The sequence below is a fragment of the Parus major genome, unplaced genomic scaffold, assembly GCF_001522545.3.
Source record: "Parus major isolate Abel unplaced genomic scaffold, Parus_major1.1 Scaffold377, whole genome shotgun sequence".
In the NCBI taxonomy this organism is placed as follows: Eukaryota; Metazoa; Chordata; class Aves; order Passeriformes; family Paridae; genus Parus; species Parus major.
In genome coordinates this window covers 52,332-69,838 of record NW_015379298.1, presented here as the reverse complement: position 1 = coordinate 69,838, position 17,507 = coordinate 52,332, and the positions used below count along the sequence as shown (strand labels likewise).

General features: G+C 40.5%; 1 protein-coding gene across 1 annotated transcript; it reads left to right on the top strand.

Moving 5' to 3' along the window:
- Positions 1–6,794: 6,794 nt before the first annotated feature.
- Positions 6,795–14,350, top strand: TMED7 (transmembrane p24 trafficking protein 7). The gene is made up of 3 exons (XM_015616220.3): positions 6,795–7,046; positions 9,312–9,557; positions 11,442–14,350. Exons 1-3 carry the CDS (start codon positions 6,879–6,881, stop codon positions 11,676–11,678), a joined length of 651 nt encoding a protein of 216 aa, XP_015471706.1. The 5' UTR covers positions 6,795–6,878; the 3' UTR covers positions 11,679–14,350.
- The last annotated feature ends 3,157 nt before the right edge of the window (positions 14,351–17,507 follow it).

Below are 17,507 nucleotides of genomic sequence, written 5' to 3'. Positions count from 1 at the left end.
AGAAAGCCTTTAGGCTCCAGTTTACCACACTCCCCTGCAGGGAGAAACCCTCGCTAGTAGCCTTCAGTTGTGGTGAGCAGAAAGGTTATCCCCAACATGCTTTTCTTCCGTTTGCAAATTGTTTGTATTCCATTGGCCCTTCCCCTTTGCTCTGCCCCTGAGCCCTCAAATGATTACCCCTGATGTTCCACCCTGGCTCCTGCCTTTCCTATATAAACCCCTCTTTCCTCTGACTCCCTGGTTTTTTGTCCCTGGATCCCTCCAAGGAAGAAGCTGAATAAAGCCCCCCAAGGAACTCCATACAAAAGCTCCATTTCTTTTCTTCCACATCACCCGGCATTTCACAAAAGGGCTGAAATCACTCAGCAGCAGCAGATGTGCTTGTGCATCCAGGATGTCCTTTTAAGGAACCTTCTCCAGGAAGGTTGCAGTACTACAACCACCACTGCCTGCTGCAACACAACACCAGCTGCCAGGTCATTAAAATGTCTTTAGCTGCTTCGTTGCCTCAAGAGGCTGATTCAAATAGTAGTTGACCAGCCCACTCCCATGTTTGGACATTAAGTGTCTTCCATGGTTGTGTCCAGTTCATGGCTCTTGCACCATAACAGCAAGGCTTGCAAGAGCCTGTTCATCATATTTTATCCCCAATTTATATAAAAAGAGGATACATATCTGTACTATGGCTTTTTCCTCTGTCAGGACTTAGGTTCCCACGTCTCCAGCAACTTCTATTTACAAGGTCCGGACCTTTGCAGCAATCCCTGCTGCCAGAAGCTTTCCCAGCTGGGGTTCTGTCTCCTGCTGCTATTCTCAAGGCCTGGCTATTACTGATCACGTTGGGATCACCACTTGTCGCAGCTGAGATGGACATGACTCAACACACTAAGGTTCATATAGCAATACAGAATTTTATTGAGTGCAGCTCCTTTTTGTAGCATTTTCAAAAAATCGTGCATTTGATTCCAGTGCGCATCAAGGATTGGCTGGAATCTGCTATTTGAATTTGAATCTCTGGGTTCCTCAGTGCCTTCTTCAAAAAGAAGATGTTTACTTCTTTCCCTTGATGGCATAGGCTGGTCAAGTTATGGTAAGGATCACCTATGACTGTGAGGCTTCCAGGCCAGCTGTTAGCTGTCACAACAAATAATTCACTCCTTCCCATAGACAGGCAGCTGTCCAGCCATCTCCAGGAAAGCCAGGCTTCATCATGCATAAGAGCGACTGGAGAATACATATGCCATCTCTCTGAACCTCCCTCTTTTCCACCTTCCTTGTCTTCCCTTAACTTCATATGCTGAGCATGACGTCACAAGGTATAGAATGTGCCTTTGGTCAGTGGAGGTCAGCTGTTCCAGCTGTGTCACCTTCTTAGCTCCTTGTGAATCCCAGCCCACTTGATGCTGGGGTGGGGTGAGGAGCAGAAAAGGCCTTGGCTTTGCACAAAGACTGCTCACCAAGGAAAGCATCCTGAGTTATCAAACACAGTTTACAAGACAAGTCCAAAACCCAGCTCCATACTAGCTACTGTGAAGAAAATTTACTCCATCCCAGACAAAATCAGCACAATTTTTTTATAATGTGTTATAAGTACCTGAAATTTAAGTGAATAAAAACACACATGGAAACACAAGTCTTTCTTTCATTTGGTAAAGTGCAACAAGATTATCAAAATTCAGCCATGACTGGGAAAAAAAACCCAACAAAACAAAACAAAACAAAAGATGAGCCACTGGGAGGAGTTCTTTGGGAAGGAATCTTAAAATGCTGTGTTCAAAATCTGGCCTGGGAATCCTTTGGTGTTCCTCTTTCATTGTCTCTCTCTTCCTGGGATTTTCAGCCCTTCCCCAGATCCCTCCCCTTTACACTGTCCACTGAAGTCCAGATTTGGACTAACAAGGAATGATCTTTTACAAATCCTGAGCACGCCAAGTCCTAATGAAATGAAAATAATTTGAGATGGTCCTACTGTCGTACCCTAGCACTACATGCTGGGTAACAGGGCTGGGGAGGAAAGCACCTGTTTCTGGAGAAGACTGGGAACTGTTAATGTTCATGTTCATGTTAATGTCTCAGCCAGAGATTGCTGAGAGTGGGTCACATCTGCCACGGATGCCAGAAGAGAGAAATGTCAGGCATTTCCCATGGGGTAACACTTCCTCATTTTCCATGGAGCAGCTTTTGCAGCTCCCTCCCTGCTCAGAAGACGGATGATTGTAAGCCTCATTGCTGGAGACCTCTATAGGTTAATTGCATGGACTCCTGGTATATAAAGGGATGTATAGCTTTCACTGCTGAACTGTAAACCTGAACAAGGTGTAGGTGCTAAATATTTCATTCTGTTGAGCTATGCCTACATTATGTTTGGCCAAGATTGCTACTATTTGCATTAATATTTTTAGCTTTCTGATATCCATTTATCACTGAATTGAAAGAGCTAGTTTCAGAGGACAAAAACCATAGGTACTGAATATATTTTGGACAGGAACTGAGAAGAGGGAACTAAAGGAATAATTATTTTAAACGGAAAGAGAGTAGGTTTAGACTGTATTTAAGGAAGAAGATTTTTACCAAATGTTGGGTGGTCAAAACACTGGCACAGCTTGCCCAGAGAGGCGGTAAATGCCTCAGCCTGGGAAACACTCAGGGTCAGGTCAGATGGGGCTTTGAGCAGCCTGGTTTAACTGAAGATGTCCCTGTTCATTGCAGGGGCATGGACTAGATGACCTTTAAACATGCCTTCCAACCCCAACCATTCCAAGATGAAACGGTCCTATGTAAATTGTGGTGACCAAGAGCTCCCTCTTGTGTGTCACAGAAAGAGCAGCAGGTCTTTGTCTTTTACAGGTCTCACCTTGGACCCGTAAGTAAAATCTTTTTCTGACATTTGCAATCATGTTGAGTTCTCTGCCCTGTCTGAAAAGAAACAAGCAAACAAATAAATAATAAACCACCATGGAACAGACATTTTGAAACAATTTCTAATCCATTCAACCTTCTTCTGTAGAAACACATTTTTAAATTATGTTGAAAATCAAAGGACTGTGTTTATACAAACATAGGTTCACAAACTCTTCTTGTCAGTAACTCAGAACTCTGCCAGAGTGCAGGTCAGGTATTATAGCTGGCAAGAGGGGTTACATCTTTCTTGATATTCTCCCTTCTTCCAACTCCTTGCACTACAGCAGCTCTCAGCCTGTTCCTCTGTGAAGCTGTACATGCAGAAAGACAGAAAATGCTTCATTTTAGGTGCCCCTAATTTTGCTTTTCATCTAAATCCTTTATTAGACTTTGTTATTTTCTCAGTGTATTCTGGTAGAAGGTGTTTGGGCTTTTATATAACCAATTAACATAAGCACAGACAGTAGTGCCCTGACTTTTTTGACTCTAACAAGCTCATTTCTTGTTCCCTCAGTTTTGGAAACATGAGAACAGAGGTTAGAAAATGCACTGAACCTTGAAAAAAAGGATAAATTCAAGTAGTTTTAAGGTCCAGTGAATTTTTCCTCCACAGCATGACTTTGCACAAATCATACCAAAATGGTGTGATGAAAATGTGTTAGTATACTTGACTGCACTTCAAGTGTTTTTTGCAGGTGCCAGAGTTATTAGATGCTGCTTTTTAAAGTATGAAGGCCAGTGAAAAGAAAGACCAATCTGTATTTTAGCCTGTCTGGTTTATTTTAGTAATTTTAGCCTATCCAAAATTAAGCACTATACCGGGAAGTAAAGAGGAATTATCTTGACATCAAGATCTATTATTTATATAAAATCTGCCAAAGCAAGCCCACAGTAAAGGCTTTTAAAGGAGAGGTACTTAAAATGGGGAAACATTACCATTTTAGGTAGTTTGAGTAGCAAGATAAAGCGTACTGTGGAATATGTTTTAAATGAGAATTAAATTAAAATGACAAAGTGGATTTTTTAAACTGTTACACACAAATAGATTTCTGGAAAGATATTAAAGGACTGTACAGAAGAATAGTTTGGGTTTTTTTCTTTCACTGTTTAAACAACAGGAAATGTTATTTTAGTCCCAAGATCTTATTTTATAAGTCTGCAATTGCATCCATATCTACAACCTCTAACATGGGTAACGGTCTGTAACTACCTCAGGAGAAAATATTAGAAATTTGGTTCAGCTACTAAGTAGAGAAGAAACACTAAGACCTGAATATCCTGTGTTTTTCAGTTTTCTTTGTTCTTTCTGCAGTGGCTTCCATGTATTTCTGAAGGAATGAGAACTGCTTGTGCAACTATCATTCATTATCAGCCTTCAGGAGAGCATATTTTAACTGTCTTCACAAGAAACACTTGTCTATGTTAATTTAAATTTTCCACATAGAGAAAGCAGCAACATACACTTACAGATCAAGCAAACATAAAAATAAAATGACCTCTTGCTTTATTTTCCTAGTCTTTGACTTTTCACATGAATAGTCATGTACCTATGAATGCTGGTATGTGGGAAGTTGTAATACAGACTTCTGATTGCAAATATTCTGTCATAATAGAGAAAAAAACTATAAAGATTTTTCTCAGCAAGACCTATGCTGAAAGCACCTAAAACCAAGTCTCAACCTGTTTAAACAATTGTCCAGTAAGAAAAGAAAACTCTTCGTATGGCTCTCTCTAAAACATATTTCTTGGACTTACTATTATATTTATTGAACTTATTTCAGTTTCAAGATGTAAAAGAATTACTGAAATTCATATGCAGTTCATAGTGCTAGTAGCTAGTTCTCAATTACTATCATGATTGCTATGTATATAAAACAATTAGTCCTTAACAAACCTACACCAGACGAGCTGCAAGCACACCACAGAGAGGAGCTAATGCTATGTAGTGGTGTAATGAGGAGTTACAAGGCTTAAGGGGACCAGGCTTGAGAACTTCTTGGATGCAATTTGCCTTTTTCACTCTGGTGTCTGATAATCTCTGATCCCAATCCAAAAAGAAAAGGATGTAATCTCATCTGCTTTCCCTGATTTATTTTGGGGATTCAAACATCATCTGGGTTTTTTGCTTATTCTGCAGGTTCCACCGGGTTCCTTTCTTGCCTGCTCTGTATCTTTCCCCTTCTGGGCTGTTGTTTGATTATTTGGTGATAGGTTTCCAATCATCATTTCTTAGGTAAGCTTCATTTGGCCCATTCAGTGCAACTTTAAGAAAACGTCTGGAAAGAATGAACTAGGAAACTGTAAACTGTACATGATCACTTCAACTGATGTGAAAAATCACAGAGGAAGTCCTCCTGAAATGTATTTCTTGCCACATGAAGAAGGTGATTAGTTGATACAGTTCCTACAAGTCTATGGTCACTGATTTAAATAAAATTACTGGAGCTGCATCATTTGGTCCAGATATATAACCTGCTTTTGATATATAACCATCTCAGCTATCAGCCAACACTTAAATGCCATCTAAAAGAAAAAGAGTGTTTAAATGAAAAAAAGGAAACATCTGAAGATTAATTGTAAATGAATGATGTCTGCCTCGGCTGTAAAGTGGGTACTTGGTAAAGTATCTGCCATGTCACTATAATCCACATGTGCAAATCTGTCTGAGCCTTCTACATACCAATTTTGGGTACCTCTGCCCTGTGAAATCCGCAGTCCTCAAACTGATGCCCAGGTTTCTTACTCAGTGGTGAGGATGAAAATCATACATTTCACAAGCTAGCACAGAGTTCTCTTCAAGGCTAGAGGATTATGCAGCAGCTCCTCAGTGTGGTGCCTTTTTCGGCAGAGGTACTTCACACAAGTTCAGCCCCTCTTTCAGAGGAGCAAAAGGGCTTACTAGACCTACTCTTACAAGCTCATACTCCTGCCTGGGAGGTTTGAGCTGAGTTTTCCTTTTCCTACTCTGCCTGATTTGCCACAGAACTTAATAAGTAAGAATGGAGGATTTTTTAAAATTATTATTATTTTTTTAAATTTGTAAAAATAACTGAGAAAGGCTGAGAGTGTTTGGGCTAGAGAAGCAAAGGCTGTGCACAGAGCTTATAGCAACCTTGCAGTATATGAAGGGGACCTACAGGGAAGCTGGAGAGGGACTCATCATCAGGATCCGTAGTGGTAGGACAGGAAATAATGAGTGCTAACTGAAAGAGGGGAAACCTAGGTTAGATGTAAAGAAATAATTCTTCACAGGGAGGGTGGCGAGACACTGGAACAGGTTGCCCGGGGAGGTTGGGTATACAGGTTAGGGATACTCCAAACCTGTGAGTGTTCAAGGCTAGGCTGGATGGGCCTCTGAGCAACCTTATCCAGCGGGAAGTGTCTCTGCCTATGGCAGGTGGTTTGGGACTCAGTGATTTTTAACATCCTTTCCAACTTTTAACATTCTACGACTCCACGACTGACTGGAGTGGAACTTGAAAGTCGACACTCAGCGTGAGTACTTTAATCCCTGATTTAGATCTCTGTTTATTAATTAATCTCATTATTAATTCTCTCTGCAATGAACGTTCAAGGATCCGCGCAGCAGAACTCTCCAGACTCCTCCTTGTGCGTCCTGATTCTCGGAGGGCGCTCTTTGCGTGGGCTCGACCCCAGGAACCCGCCATTTCCAGCTCGAGGGCCTAACGGGACCCTCAAGAAACGCTACTGGCGAGCCACAGTCCCGCAGCCTGCCGCCTCAACACGGAGGGGGAAAGGCCGAGGCGGTGACCACCCCTTCCCCCCCGCTTCCCCGCCCCTTCCCCGCCGGACACACGTCCCGGAAGCGCTCCAGGAAGGCGCTGCCGCCGCGCGGGCGCTTCCGGGTGCGGCCGCTCGTGCCCTCGGCCACGCCGCGTCCCGCCCGCCGGCCCGAGCCCCGCCGCGCCGAGCCCCGAGTCCCTCCGCGCCTTCCTCACCTCCCTCCGCGCCGGGCGATGCCGCCGCGGGGCTCTCGGGGGCCGCTGCTGCCCTTGCTGCTGCTCTGGGCGCTGGCGGCCTGCGTGGCGCGGGCCTCCGAGATCACGTTCGAGCTGCCAGACAACGCCAAGCAGTGCTTCTACGAGGAGATCGCCCAGGGCACTAAGTGCACCCTCGAGTTCCAGGTACCCCGGCGGGAGGAGCCGCCCCGGGCGCGGCGCCGCGCTGGGCCGCGGCCCCGATCGCCGAGCCCAGGCCGCTGCCGGGGGGGGCTCTCGTTCAGCTCCCTTCCTGGAGGGAGTATCTGGGAGTAGGCCCGGCAAGGGAGCTGCGGCTGGATCCAATGAGAGGTTTCCAGCTTGACTAAGGAAAACTCTGTGAATCTTCCATTTAGTGCAGGGCTGAGTGAGACACAGAGTTGGCCCTGAAAACTGGCAGTGCCGGTACCCTGGTCGCTGCCATGTAGTGCCTCGCCTGAACAGCGGAGAGAATATCTAAAGCATACCTGACCAACGAGGTGCAGCAGACGTAATTTCCTTGTGGTTCGTGAAGCATCGACAGGATGAACACAGTACATCTTAAGAGCTAGCTTCGTACTTCAGAGACACTTCAGATTTGGGTTACATGCTAAACAATGGAAGTGTCCTAGGAGAAGGATGCGGTACAGCATCGCTGTTTTGGTGCCTCTGAGTGCATCAGCAGGGTTGGAATCTTTCAGTCTGTCACTTTAGTAGAGGAAGTCACAGAGAGTATAATAGCAGCGTAAGAGAAAAGTCATCCCCGATGACAAAAATCACAGTTATCTTTGGGGGCTTTTGAAAGGATTGCATAATTTTTATGGGCTGACTTTTCTTGCTGAAGTCCTGCATTTTCTAGTTTCTCAGTTGCTGTCCCATCTCAAGTATGGGGAGTGTTGCTGCCAAATACTAGTCCTTGTTACTCTGTCCTATGTGGTCTAGGTCTTGGATATCTTTTTCCCTACTCAAATATTTCTTCTCCATGACTGTTTCTTCCATACAGTCTCTTCTGTGCAGGACTTTCCCCTGAAGTTTTGAAATGGGTATCACTGGACAGATAAGCCTGCTCTTGCCACTTTTATTGGTGATCAGAACAGGATTAGCACTGCTAAAAGAAATGTCTGGATTTAACTAGCCACTGGCAGCCTGAAGTGCTGTCTGAATGTCCTGTGGCAGTATGTCTCAAAGGCCAGCGGGAGTTGCAAGCAAGTTCCGTGGCTAGGTATCTTAGGGAAACTAAAGCTCTGGCCAATCTTTACTACCTCTATGTAAACCAGTATTTTCAGAGTGCCTACACAACTGAATGCAAGTAACTTCCATGTAATTGGTGAAAAGCACATTCTTATCAAATTGTAGTTTGTATTTCAAAAATGAAGAGCTGTGTTATTGCTTGCCAACTAGATACTTCTAAAACTTTGCCTTTGTGGAGGAGCTGCTGCTCCAATATGTTATTTCAGTTGTACCACTAATGTGATCATTTTAATAACCTGGTACTTCGGTAAACTGAGGAGCATTTAAAAATGCCATGTAGACTGAAGTGCAGATACACAGATACTAAAATATTTCACTGATTTCTGTACACATGTGAAATAAGCTTCTTCCTCCTTCAGCATGCTTTATCTTAAAAGTAAAAAGTTTGCAGCAAGGATAAAGTATAAAACTGCTGTGGTTAGAATCATCAGAATATCAAGCTGTGAACCTAAACTCTTGATCAGTCTTTCTGGAGAATCTAGGTAATCAACCAACAGTAATCAAAACCTCAAAAACCCCATTGGGACAATAGTGAAGTTTTGAGTCAATTGCAGGCATAGTCCAGGTGTGCTGGTTTTTGGAAGAACTCCTGTGTCTAACTGCAGGAGGGAAGTGGCAGGTCCCCCAGAGCATTGCTTTGTTGGCAGAAGCAGACAGGAAAACTGGACAGATTGAAATTCCTGTTCTACTGGTCAAACACCATTCCTGCAGCCTAATGCAGCTGATATAGTAGGGCAGTTAAGCAGGAAGGAAGTGTCTTGCTGCATGTTAGCAGTCTCAGCTGGATGAATGAATTCCACAGAGGATTTGAGTGTACAGTAAATGTCAGACTCATTGTCAGTTGTGTCTTTGCTGTACCGTGGAGTTTCACCAACTGTAGCCTTTGCTGTTGTACAGTTAGTAATAACAAAGTAACTAAAATTGCTCTCCTAAGGGTTTGAAAATATGGTTGACATTGCATATGCCGAACCTAAAGCATTTTAAATTCTTTTCTGTGTGTTTTTCATGGGAAAATAATTTTCTAGACTTGCTTTGAAAGATTCTCAAATGAATGCATTTTACTTTAAAAGACCTGTTAAGGCAAAAAGCTTTGCAGTCCCATCTGCCAGACCATACTTCTTAGCAGAAATATATAAATGTCCATGTTTTTTAAAAATGCTATTTCTTGATCTTTGTTTCCAGGTGATCACTGGAGGTCATTATGATGTTGACTGTAGGTTGGAAGATCCCGATGGCATTGTACTGTACAAAGAGATGAAGAAGCAATATGATAGCTTCACATTTACTGCATCCAGAAATGGAACATACAAGTTCTGCTTCAGCAATGAGTTCTCTACTTTCACACACAAAACCGTGTACTTCGATTTCCAGGTTGGAGAAGATCCACCATTGTTTCCTAGTGAGAACAGAGTAACTGCACTTACCCAGGTAAAACGTTGTTGTGTTTTACAAAAGTTGTTAGGTGAAGGCCATTTTTCTTGAAGTTCACTTGTTTTAGTTATCTACATCACTTTTGAAAAGAAATGAATTTAAACTTCTAAAATACTTTAAATTGAGACAAATAGGGTTTCTTTGTAAAGATAAGATTTGTAGAACAAAAAACAGTGCTGAGAAGGAATCACCAATGGTTAAGAAGAAATGAGGACAGAAACTTAAGGGCACTGTTTGTGGTTTTGTTGTTTGGGTGGTTTCTGGGTGGTTTTTTTTTTTCAATTTTTTCTGTTTGGTTGGGATTTTTACAAAGACTCTCAGGGAATGTCTGTTTAGTGACATAGTACTACATCTTGACATGTGGATTTCATAAACTAGATATTGGTGGAATAGGGTTTAAAAAATTTCCAAGCTCTGGAGAAACTCTGGGAATTATTTCTATATTTAAAGCAGTAGAGTCTTTTTTTAGGAGGAGGACTCATGTAACTATTATTTTTAAAATGGAGAATGAAATTCTAGCAAAATAAATTAATGAAGTCAGCTGTATTTATCTAGATATTTAGGCTTTATACGTCTACAAAGTGTCAGAGCACTGGTTGTTATTGTATTTTCAGTATTTTACAGTTTTGTACCACCTCTACACAATCTAAATACCTTAAAACTTCCTTTGGAAGATTAATTCCTGCTGTGCTTTATTTTGAGTTCAGATTTGTGATACTATATCTCTTAATTCCTTTTCCTTGCTTCTTTGGTAAGGAGGTTCTTCTTGCAGTTCTGGTCAGGCTTATGGCATGACCAAATTCAGGCAGCCTTTCATGAGAACAGGTAAAGGTAAAACCCTAAAACCAGAATGACCTTGTGTTTAAATCCCTTTTGCAGATGAGGCTGTTCTTACAATTTATCAATAGGAAAAAGTAGTTTGGAAAAAGTAATCCTAAATTTTGTCAAGAATATTATCTTAGGCTTGTTCAGACACTTATCTTGAAAGTCATTGACTTGAAAATATGATTAGACACAGAGATAAGTGACTGAGAGCAGCCCTGTAAGGTCATTAAACATTTCCTTTATAATAATTTGTGCTGTTCTATCTTCAGGAAATACTCATTTTAAGCCATTAAAGAGAAACCTAAATTATGAGAAATAAAAAAGTAAGTCTTTTGAAGATCTATTGACTAATCTCTTAGTGATCAAAACACAATGAGGGGTACTTTTACTTACAGCATATAAATTGAAACTGCAAGAAGTTTATATAAAAAATTATATAGGGCTTGGAAAACCAATAATGCTTTTTTTAAAATGAAAAACTATTAAACTGGTCAAATTGGTAAGTATTTTTATATGCGTATGGTATTGAGAGCTCAGGAGTGCTGAAGGATAACAATTGTCTCTTCTCTAACTACTTGTACACATGACTGAGACAACAGAATGCACACTGTACAACTAGAGTGAGAATTAATCAATGAAGAATGTCACATCTGTGAAACAGAAGCATTTAATATATGCTGTATGTATCTTAGTATTATAAGCAACTGCTTGTTTTCCTGTGGAATTAATAGCTGGAGGATGACTGACATTTAAAAGTATTTCTGAGGTTCGTTTTAAATCCAAGTATGAATTTGGAATTTTTTCATTAATTCTCAGAGCTCATTGCTTTTTATTAGTTCTGTGGTTTTATCTGCTTCTGTATTTAACATCGTCACATTTTTGTGTGTAAAGTTTCATCAGTATAAGTTACGTTTTACTGTATTTACACTATTTCTAACATTGGTCTGAGTTAATTTTTAGTTTGCAAAGTTACATGACTCCTCATTTCAAATATCAAAGCACAAAACCACTAGAAGAGTTCTTAGTTCCGTGTTGTGTATTTGTTTGTTTCCCCAGATGGAGTCTGCATGTGTTTCAATTCACGAAGCTTTGAAGTCTGTCATCGACTACCAGACTCACTTCCGCTTGAGGGAGGCGCAGGGCCGCAGCAGAGCAGAGGATTTAAACACAAGGGTGGCCTACTGGTCAATAGGGGAAGCAATCATTCTTCTTGTTGTTAGCATCGGGCAGGTATTTCTCCTTAAAAGCTTCTTCTCGGATAAAAGAACCACGACAACGCGCGTTGGCTCGTAACCAGTAGCGGCAATGCTTGAGGTGCGTTACTCATTAAGATTAGCGGTTCTTCAATTAACTGTAGGTACAGAGGTCTGAATATATGCAACATTCAAATGCGTATACTCCTCATCTCTTAAAAATAACAAAACAGACCCAAAAAGTTATGAAAGGGACACATAATCTGAAATATTTTTAAGGATCCTTTGGAACTTAAGTGTTTCAATTCCTATATTAAAATATCTGGCAATGTCTAGTCTTTCTTTATTTCTACTGATACTAACCCAAACCAAGTTTGATTTTTACCAGTACAGTTAGTCATCTGCAGTGTGACACTTTAAAATAACCCAACAGTCTAGTGTCTGAGAGATATTTATGAAAATCTCAATTCATTTTCAGGCTGAATATCTTGGATTATAAAAAAGAAAATGTGATTAACTGTAGTGCATTGTTTTGATTTGCTGTTTTAAAAAAATGCAGTACCCTTTGCTTATTTGTAAAATTGTTGAGAGCTTGCCACTACATTGTGGTGCACGTTCTTTATCAGCCTGGAAAGTCTTCATCTTTGAACTTTATACTTTATTATGATTGCTTAAACGTACATTCTTCTGTATTAAAATAAATACATTTTCTCTTTTGCAATGTTTGTTTTACTGAAGAAATTGTAAGCTGAGACTACTCAGGAAATCCACTTCTGCATACAGAAAAAAAATCCAAATTTCCAAGTTTATGTAAAAAAACATGCAGTAGAGTAGGAAGTTTTCTAACTTTGTCATTGAACCTGTGCAGTACTTGCATCTGCTGCTGCTGCTGCTGCTGTTTTTTGGATTTAAGACCAGAGGTAGATTGGTGTGTTAAGCAGCACAGCACCAGCACTGGATGAGGTTATATTATGTGTTAGGCACGTACACAGCTTTTTACTAAATTGTTTTCCTAGAAAGAGGGCAATTTGATATTGCTACTGCATTGCACAAGCGCTGTGAATATTCCTCTGTGTGGTGCACTGAGACAAGACAGCCTTGTGCATCTAATTGCCACTCTGTTTTGTTTGTGGTCAGGAAATGTTTTGAAAATTTCAGGTTATCTTTTTGTAGAGTTATTAGAGTTCCATTGTTTTCTCTGCTCATGACTTCAGTAGCTTATGTATTGTAAAATTCTGTTTTATTTGGCTGTGGAAAGTAGTAAATGTATGTACATGGCCATAGCTTGAATTGAGCTGGTCATAGTAAGGCTAAACTCCTTCAGATGGCTCTGGGGAAAAAAAAAAAAGTAGGCTGACCAATGCTTAAATTGAATTCTTAAACACAAAATGAGCTATACTGAAGAATTTGTATTACTAGCTAAATGAAAAGATGCTTCTTATACAAGTTCTTGGCAAGTAGAGAAAGAGTGCTACGCCCTTATTAGCTGCCTGTAGTATTTCTAGCAAAAATTTGAAATTACATGTTCAGGTGACACTTGAGCAGTCTGAAGAATTGATCTAAGATGACTTGATTTTAAAATCATGTCTTGGTTGGAAAATATAAAAATGCTTCTGCTCTGTTTGGAACTGAATGACTGCTCTTTTGGAAACTGAAGGAAAACATCAGACAGCTCAAAGATTGTTCAGAAGGTCATGGAGGTATTAAAAAATCTTTTAAGTAAAATTCAGGATGTAAAGTTTTTCTGTCCTGTACTGAATTTTGAATACTGCAGTCCTCTTTTGGGATGCGGGTTCCTCAGAAATAGTTAGACCCACTAACAGGAGAAAACAAAAGTCTGCACTTGTTTCGTGATACAAATCTGGGCCTGCACACAACATTCTTGGTTGAACCTCTATGCTTCCTTCTTGTGTTTCAGCAACTGATATCTAGTAATTTTGTGCTGCATTGCACACAATAATGAAGCAAGAGGTACAATTTGGGTGCAAGTGTCAAATGAAAACATGATTTCCTTTTGCTAGTGTTCATTATTTCTGGAGTTTGAATATTAGTTATATAGCTTTAATCACAACAAAGGCATTTGTTTTAAGGCTTGAATTGTGTTGGGTTTTTTTTCCACTGAGTTGTTCTGTGTGCTGGCAAAATTGGTAAATAGTGCTATGAAACTGATGATGATCAGCTATTGCATACATGTCTCTTTATTCTTTCATAATGTTTGAATGTGTGAAGTGGACTGTTCCATTCAATATTACTTCCACTACAGAGGTTTAGTGGACTTGACTTTAACATTAAAGTTAGGTGTCTGAACCAGTGCTCTGGCATCCTGCTGCATAATATGCAGCAACAGCTTAAAAATGCCTTTATTTTTGTGTTGTTAAAAACATGGCACAAACACACATTTAAACGTAGCTGTATATAGTTTTTAACTGACCGAATAGGATATAATAAAACACATGCTAACACGCAGTGGGTGAATCAGTGCATTGTGACCTTTGGTTGAAGCTGCACCTTTTCAGTGTATGAACAGTTTGGTTAATGGTGTGATACACAAGAAAACACCCTGCGTTAAAGGGGATATAACTGTGTTTTTAATTGCTACATGCTCTGGGTTTCAGCTATGCGTTGGATGTTTTATGTTTACAAGACTTCTTTTTGTGTCCTGAAATGTTGGTTCTTTAGTTTGAGGGCATGGGGGGGGAAATTTAGTTTGAATAAGACAAAAAGCAGACCCTGTGAATATTGTATGGGAAAATAAAAAAATTAATATATGAATGTGGTCTGATTGTTTTGTTTGCATACGGGATTGGGGAACATTATTATTCAAAAAAGCTTTGAATCATAATTTGAGTAGTCAGCTTGTGTTTTAACATCTTACAGTTAATCTGCCTCCTGACATCCTGCCTTCAGCCATACTTAGCAAGGTATTGTGGTTACTGGCACTTTGCTAAGTACATCAGTAATGCAGGCAGTCATATTCATGAATCTCTTCATGTTGAAGTAGAATTCAAAGTACTTAATTGCAGATGCCAGGAATTATTTGGGAACTACTTCATCTTTTCGCATTAATTCTGTAGATAGAAAATTATGGGGGGAGCTGGAAAGGTGCCTCTGTTAGCATTGTCCAATTACAAGATACGAACTTCAGATAAGTAGTAACTGAATGTGTGATTTGAGGTACTTTATATTGTGTTGTTTAAGCTTAAAGAACATATAGTAGATATCACTGTTTTGTGTGGTCACCTTTCAGAATTAGTCTTCTTGCTAAGTCAGTTGCTATATAATCAAAAAATTTCAAGACTATTTGTACAACAGATTAAGTAAAGTTTTTATCTAGAAGTATGGGTAAGTTCTCTTTCAAGTTACTGTTAGGGCCAAGTAGTTGTCTGGGGCATTTTTTAGGTGCATGGCACCCAGGATTTTAAAGTAATTTAAGTTGTGATCTGAAGTGCTTTTCTGCTGAAAGTCCTACCAAAAAAAAAAAGCAAATTAGACAAAGTGAAAAGATGAGTCAGTGGATCAAGTGACATGTGTGATGATGACGAAGGCTTTTATCAAGGAGGGAGTAGAAATGTGCTCTGGACTACCACAAATTTAAACAATTCCTGAACTGCCAGGCTACCAGAGGGCACAAGGGCAGCAGTGATACCACAACCACCTCCTTCAGGGGTGAGATGAAACCAAGAGTTTAACTCGGGCCCTAAATTAGATGGATGAAAAGTCTTTCACATGCTTTCCCTTGACTTGTAGAATCAAGTTCCAGAAAGGCAAGGCTGTGCTATGTGCACACTGAGGGTGCTACTGATTTCAATCAAGTTGAAATGAAGAAAAATGGTAACTCAGATTAGCTTAATAAAAACTTCACAGTAATGATGCCTGAGGTTTTAGCTTTCATATTTTTCAGATTCTGTACTGCCTTAATGTGTGACTCTGAGCTTCATATAAAGTGTTAGCAAGTTCCCTTCACAGGGTAGCGAGACAAAACAATCCTTTTCCAGCCTGAGAACCAAGGCCACTGTTGCAGCTTCAGGCCCTGAAAGTATAAACAGCAAATTGAGGAGAGCAATCTGGGATGATGGGACTTCATAACCTGAAGCTGTAATTGGGGAATTAACCCAAATATGTAAGTGGACCAAAACTTATAAAAGTGTGAAAACTTGTGACTGGTCATCTGCCTTGCCTCTATTTGGGTCCATCTTGGGCAGAGCCCAGGCCGGGCTCTTGTACTGCCCAAGGTGTATCCTTTGAAGGCCTTTTAATTAATACCTATTTTATTCCGTTAACTCTGTCCAGCTTCTCTTCCAGGTAGCCTCTTTAGGCATCAGTATCAGCTCTCAAAAGGTTCATTATTTATATTAAAAAGTTCGTGTTGCACTCCACAAGGCAAGATGTTATGTAAACATAAGGTGGTTTTATTTTGCAACACTTCTATTGTTCTAAAGCAGATTGATTTGACTCACTCATACCTTCTCCCTCACCTGCTGACAAGAACCAACATACATGTGTGAGAGGCCTGGTAAGCATCTGTTGTGTGCAACACATTTTTAAGCAAGTGGACTGCCTTGTGTGTCCATGTTTTATGTTTCTTATTACAAGCTGGTTTGCTGGTGAACTAACAGGAAAGGGAGTGGCATGGGTTATGCTGTAGTTTTGTTGCCAGCCTCCTGTTTCAGGATGAAAAGTCCTTAAATGAGTCACCTGAACTGTGGTTTTACCAGAGTACAGAAACTAATCCTGACAGGAACACCAGGTTCTTTAATTTCACTGCTGATCATTGTGTGTTTGGTTATCAGTAGAGGCCATTCAACAGAACTTCCTCCTTTTCATGATCTGAATTTCATTGTGAGAGTCTGCCCAGCTCAGAATACAGCATATGAGAGGGAGTACAGCAGGATCCCATCCCTTCAACAGCCTGCATTTTTCAGGTGTACATTCCATAGCTGAATGTATTTTTTGGTGAGTTTCCACAAGCAGGATGCAGTAACCTCCTGCGGACACGTGTGACAGTGTATGGTCTGTTACCAGTTGCATATTTGAGATGCCTCTGCTTGATGGAGTATTCCTGGCTTTAGCAAGAACCTTTTTGTTATGGATGGTTTCTGTGCATAGCTTGGACACTGTTTCCTAAATTTATGTACAGGGATTTTCCTGGCACCAAGAACAGAAGATTTATTCAGCCTTAGCTGTAAATGAGTACTTTTTTAAACAAGCGAAAAATAAAGTATATTGATATATTTTATATGCAGGATATGAAAAGCCAAAGAGAAGCATTTTCTTCCTGGAAAAAATCAAACATGAGGAAAAAGGGGTTGGGAAGGCCAACATTGATATGAGACGAGCTTTTTTGGCACAGCACTATCCTTTGCTCTGGTGTTTGGAGAACACAGTACCACTAGGTGTCAAGAAAGTAACTCAACGGGGCCAGAAAGAGAGAGTAAGATGGGCAGAAAAGAGGGGGGAAAGGAGGAGGAGGAGTTAGGGAGTAATAAAAGGATAGAAAAAAGGGAGAGGACAGATGTGACAAAGTGGAGAAAGAAGCCCATGTGCTGGGTTTGTGAGGGTTAAGAAGTGCCTAGATTGCTCCCTATGGACAAGAGGTACTCCCTCTCCAGGTATGTTGGTGGCCGTTGGTGGCCTTTGGTGGCTGCTGCCCCCGGTACAGGTTGACAGCGTAATCTGCAAATAGCAGCTGGAAACCACACCACAATCAACTCTTCCTAATACATATTGGCACACACATGTTATCAAGTGCTCAAGCAGGAATAAGTTATAAAAGTTTTATTGAGAACTAAATAAAAATACACAAAGCACAAGGGGCAGTGCTGGGAGCATGGCTCAATGCTTGTTCACAAAATAGCAGCTCCGCCTTTTAAACACCTGGGAATTACATCAGCTACATGAATATTTATGAGCAGTAATACATATTTTAATA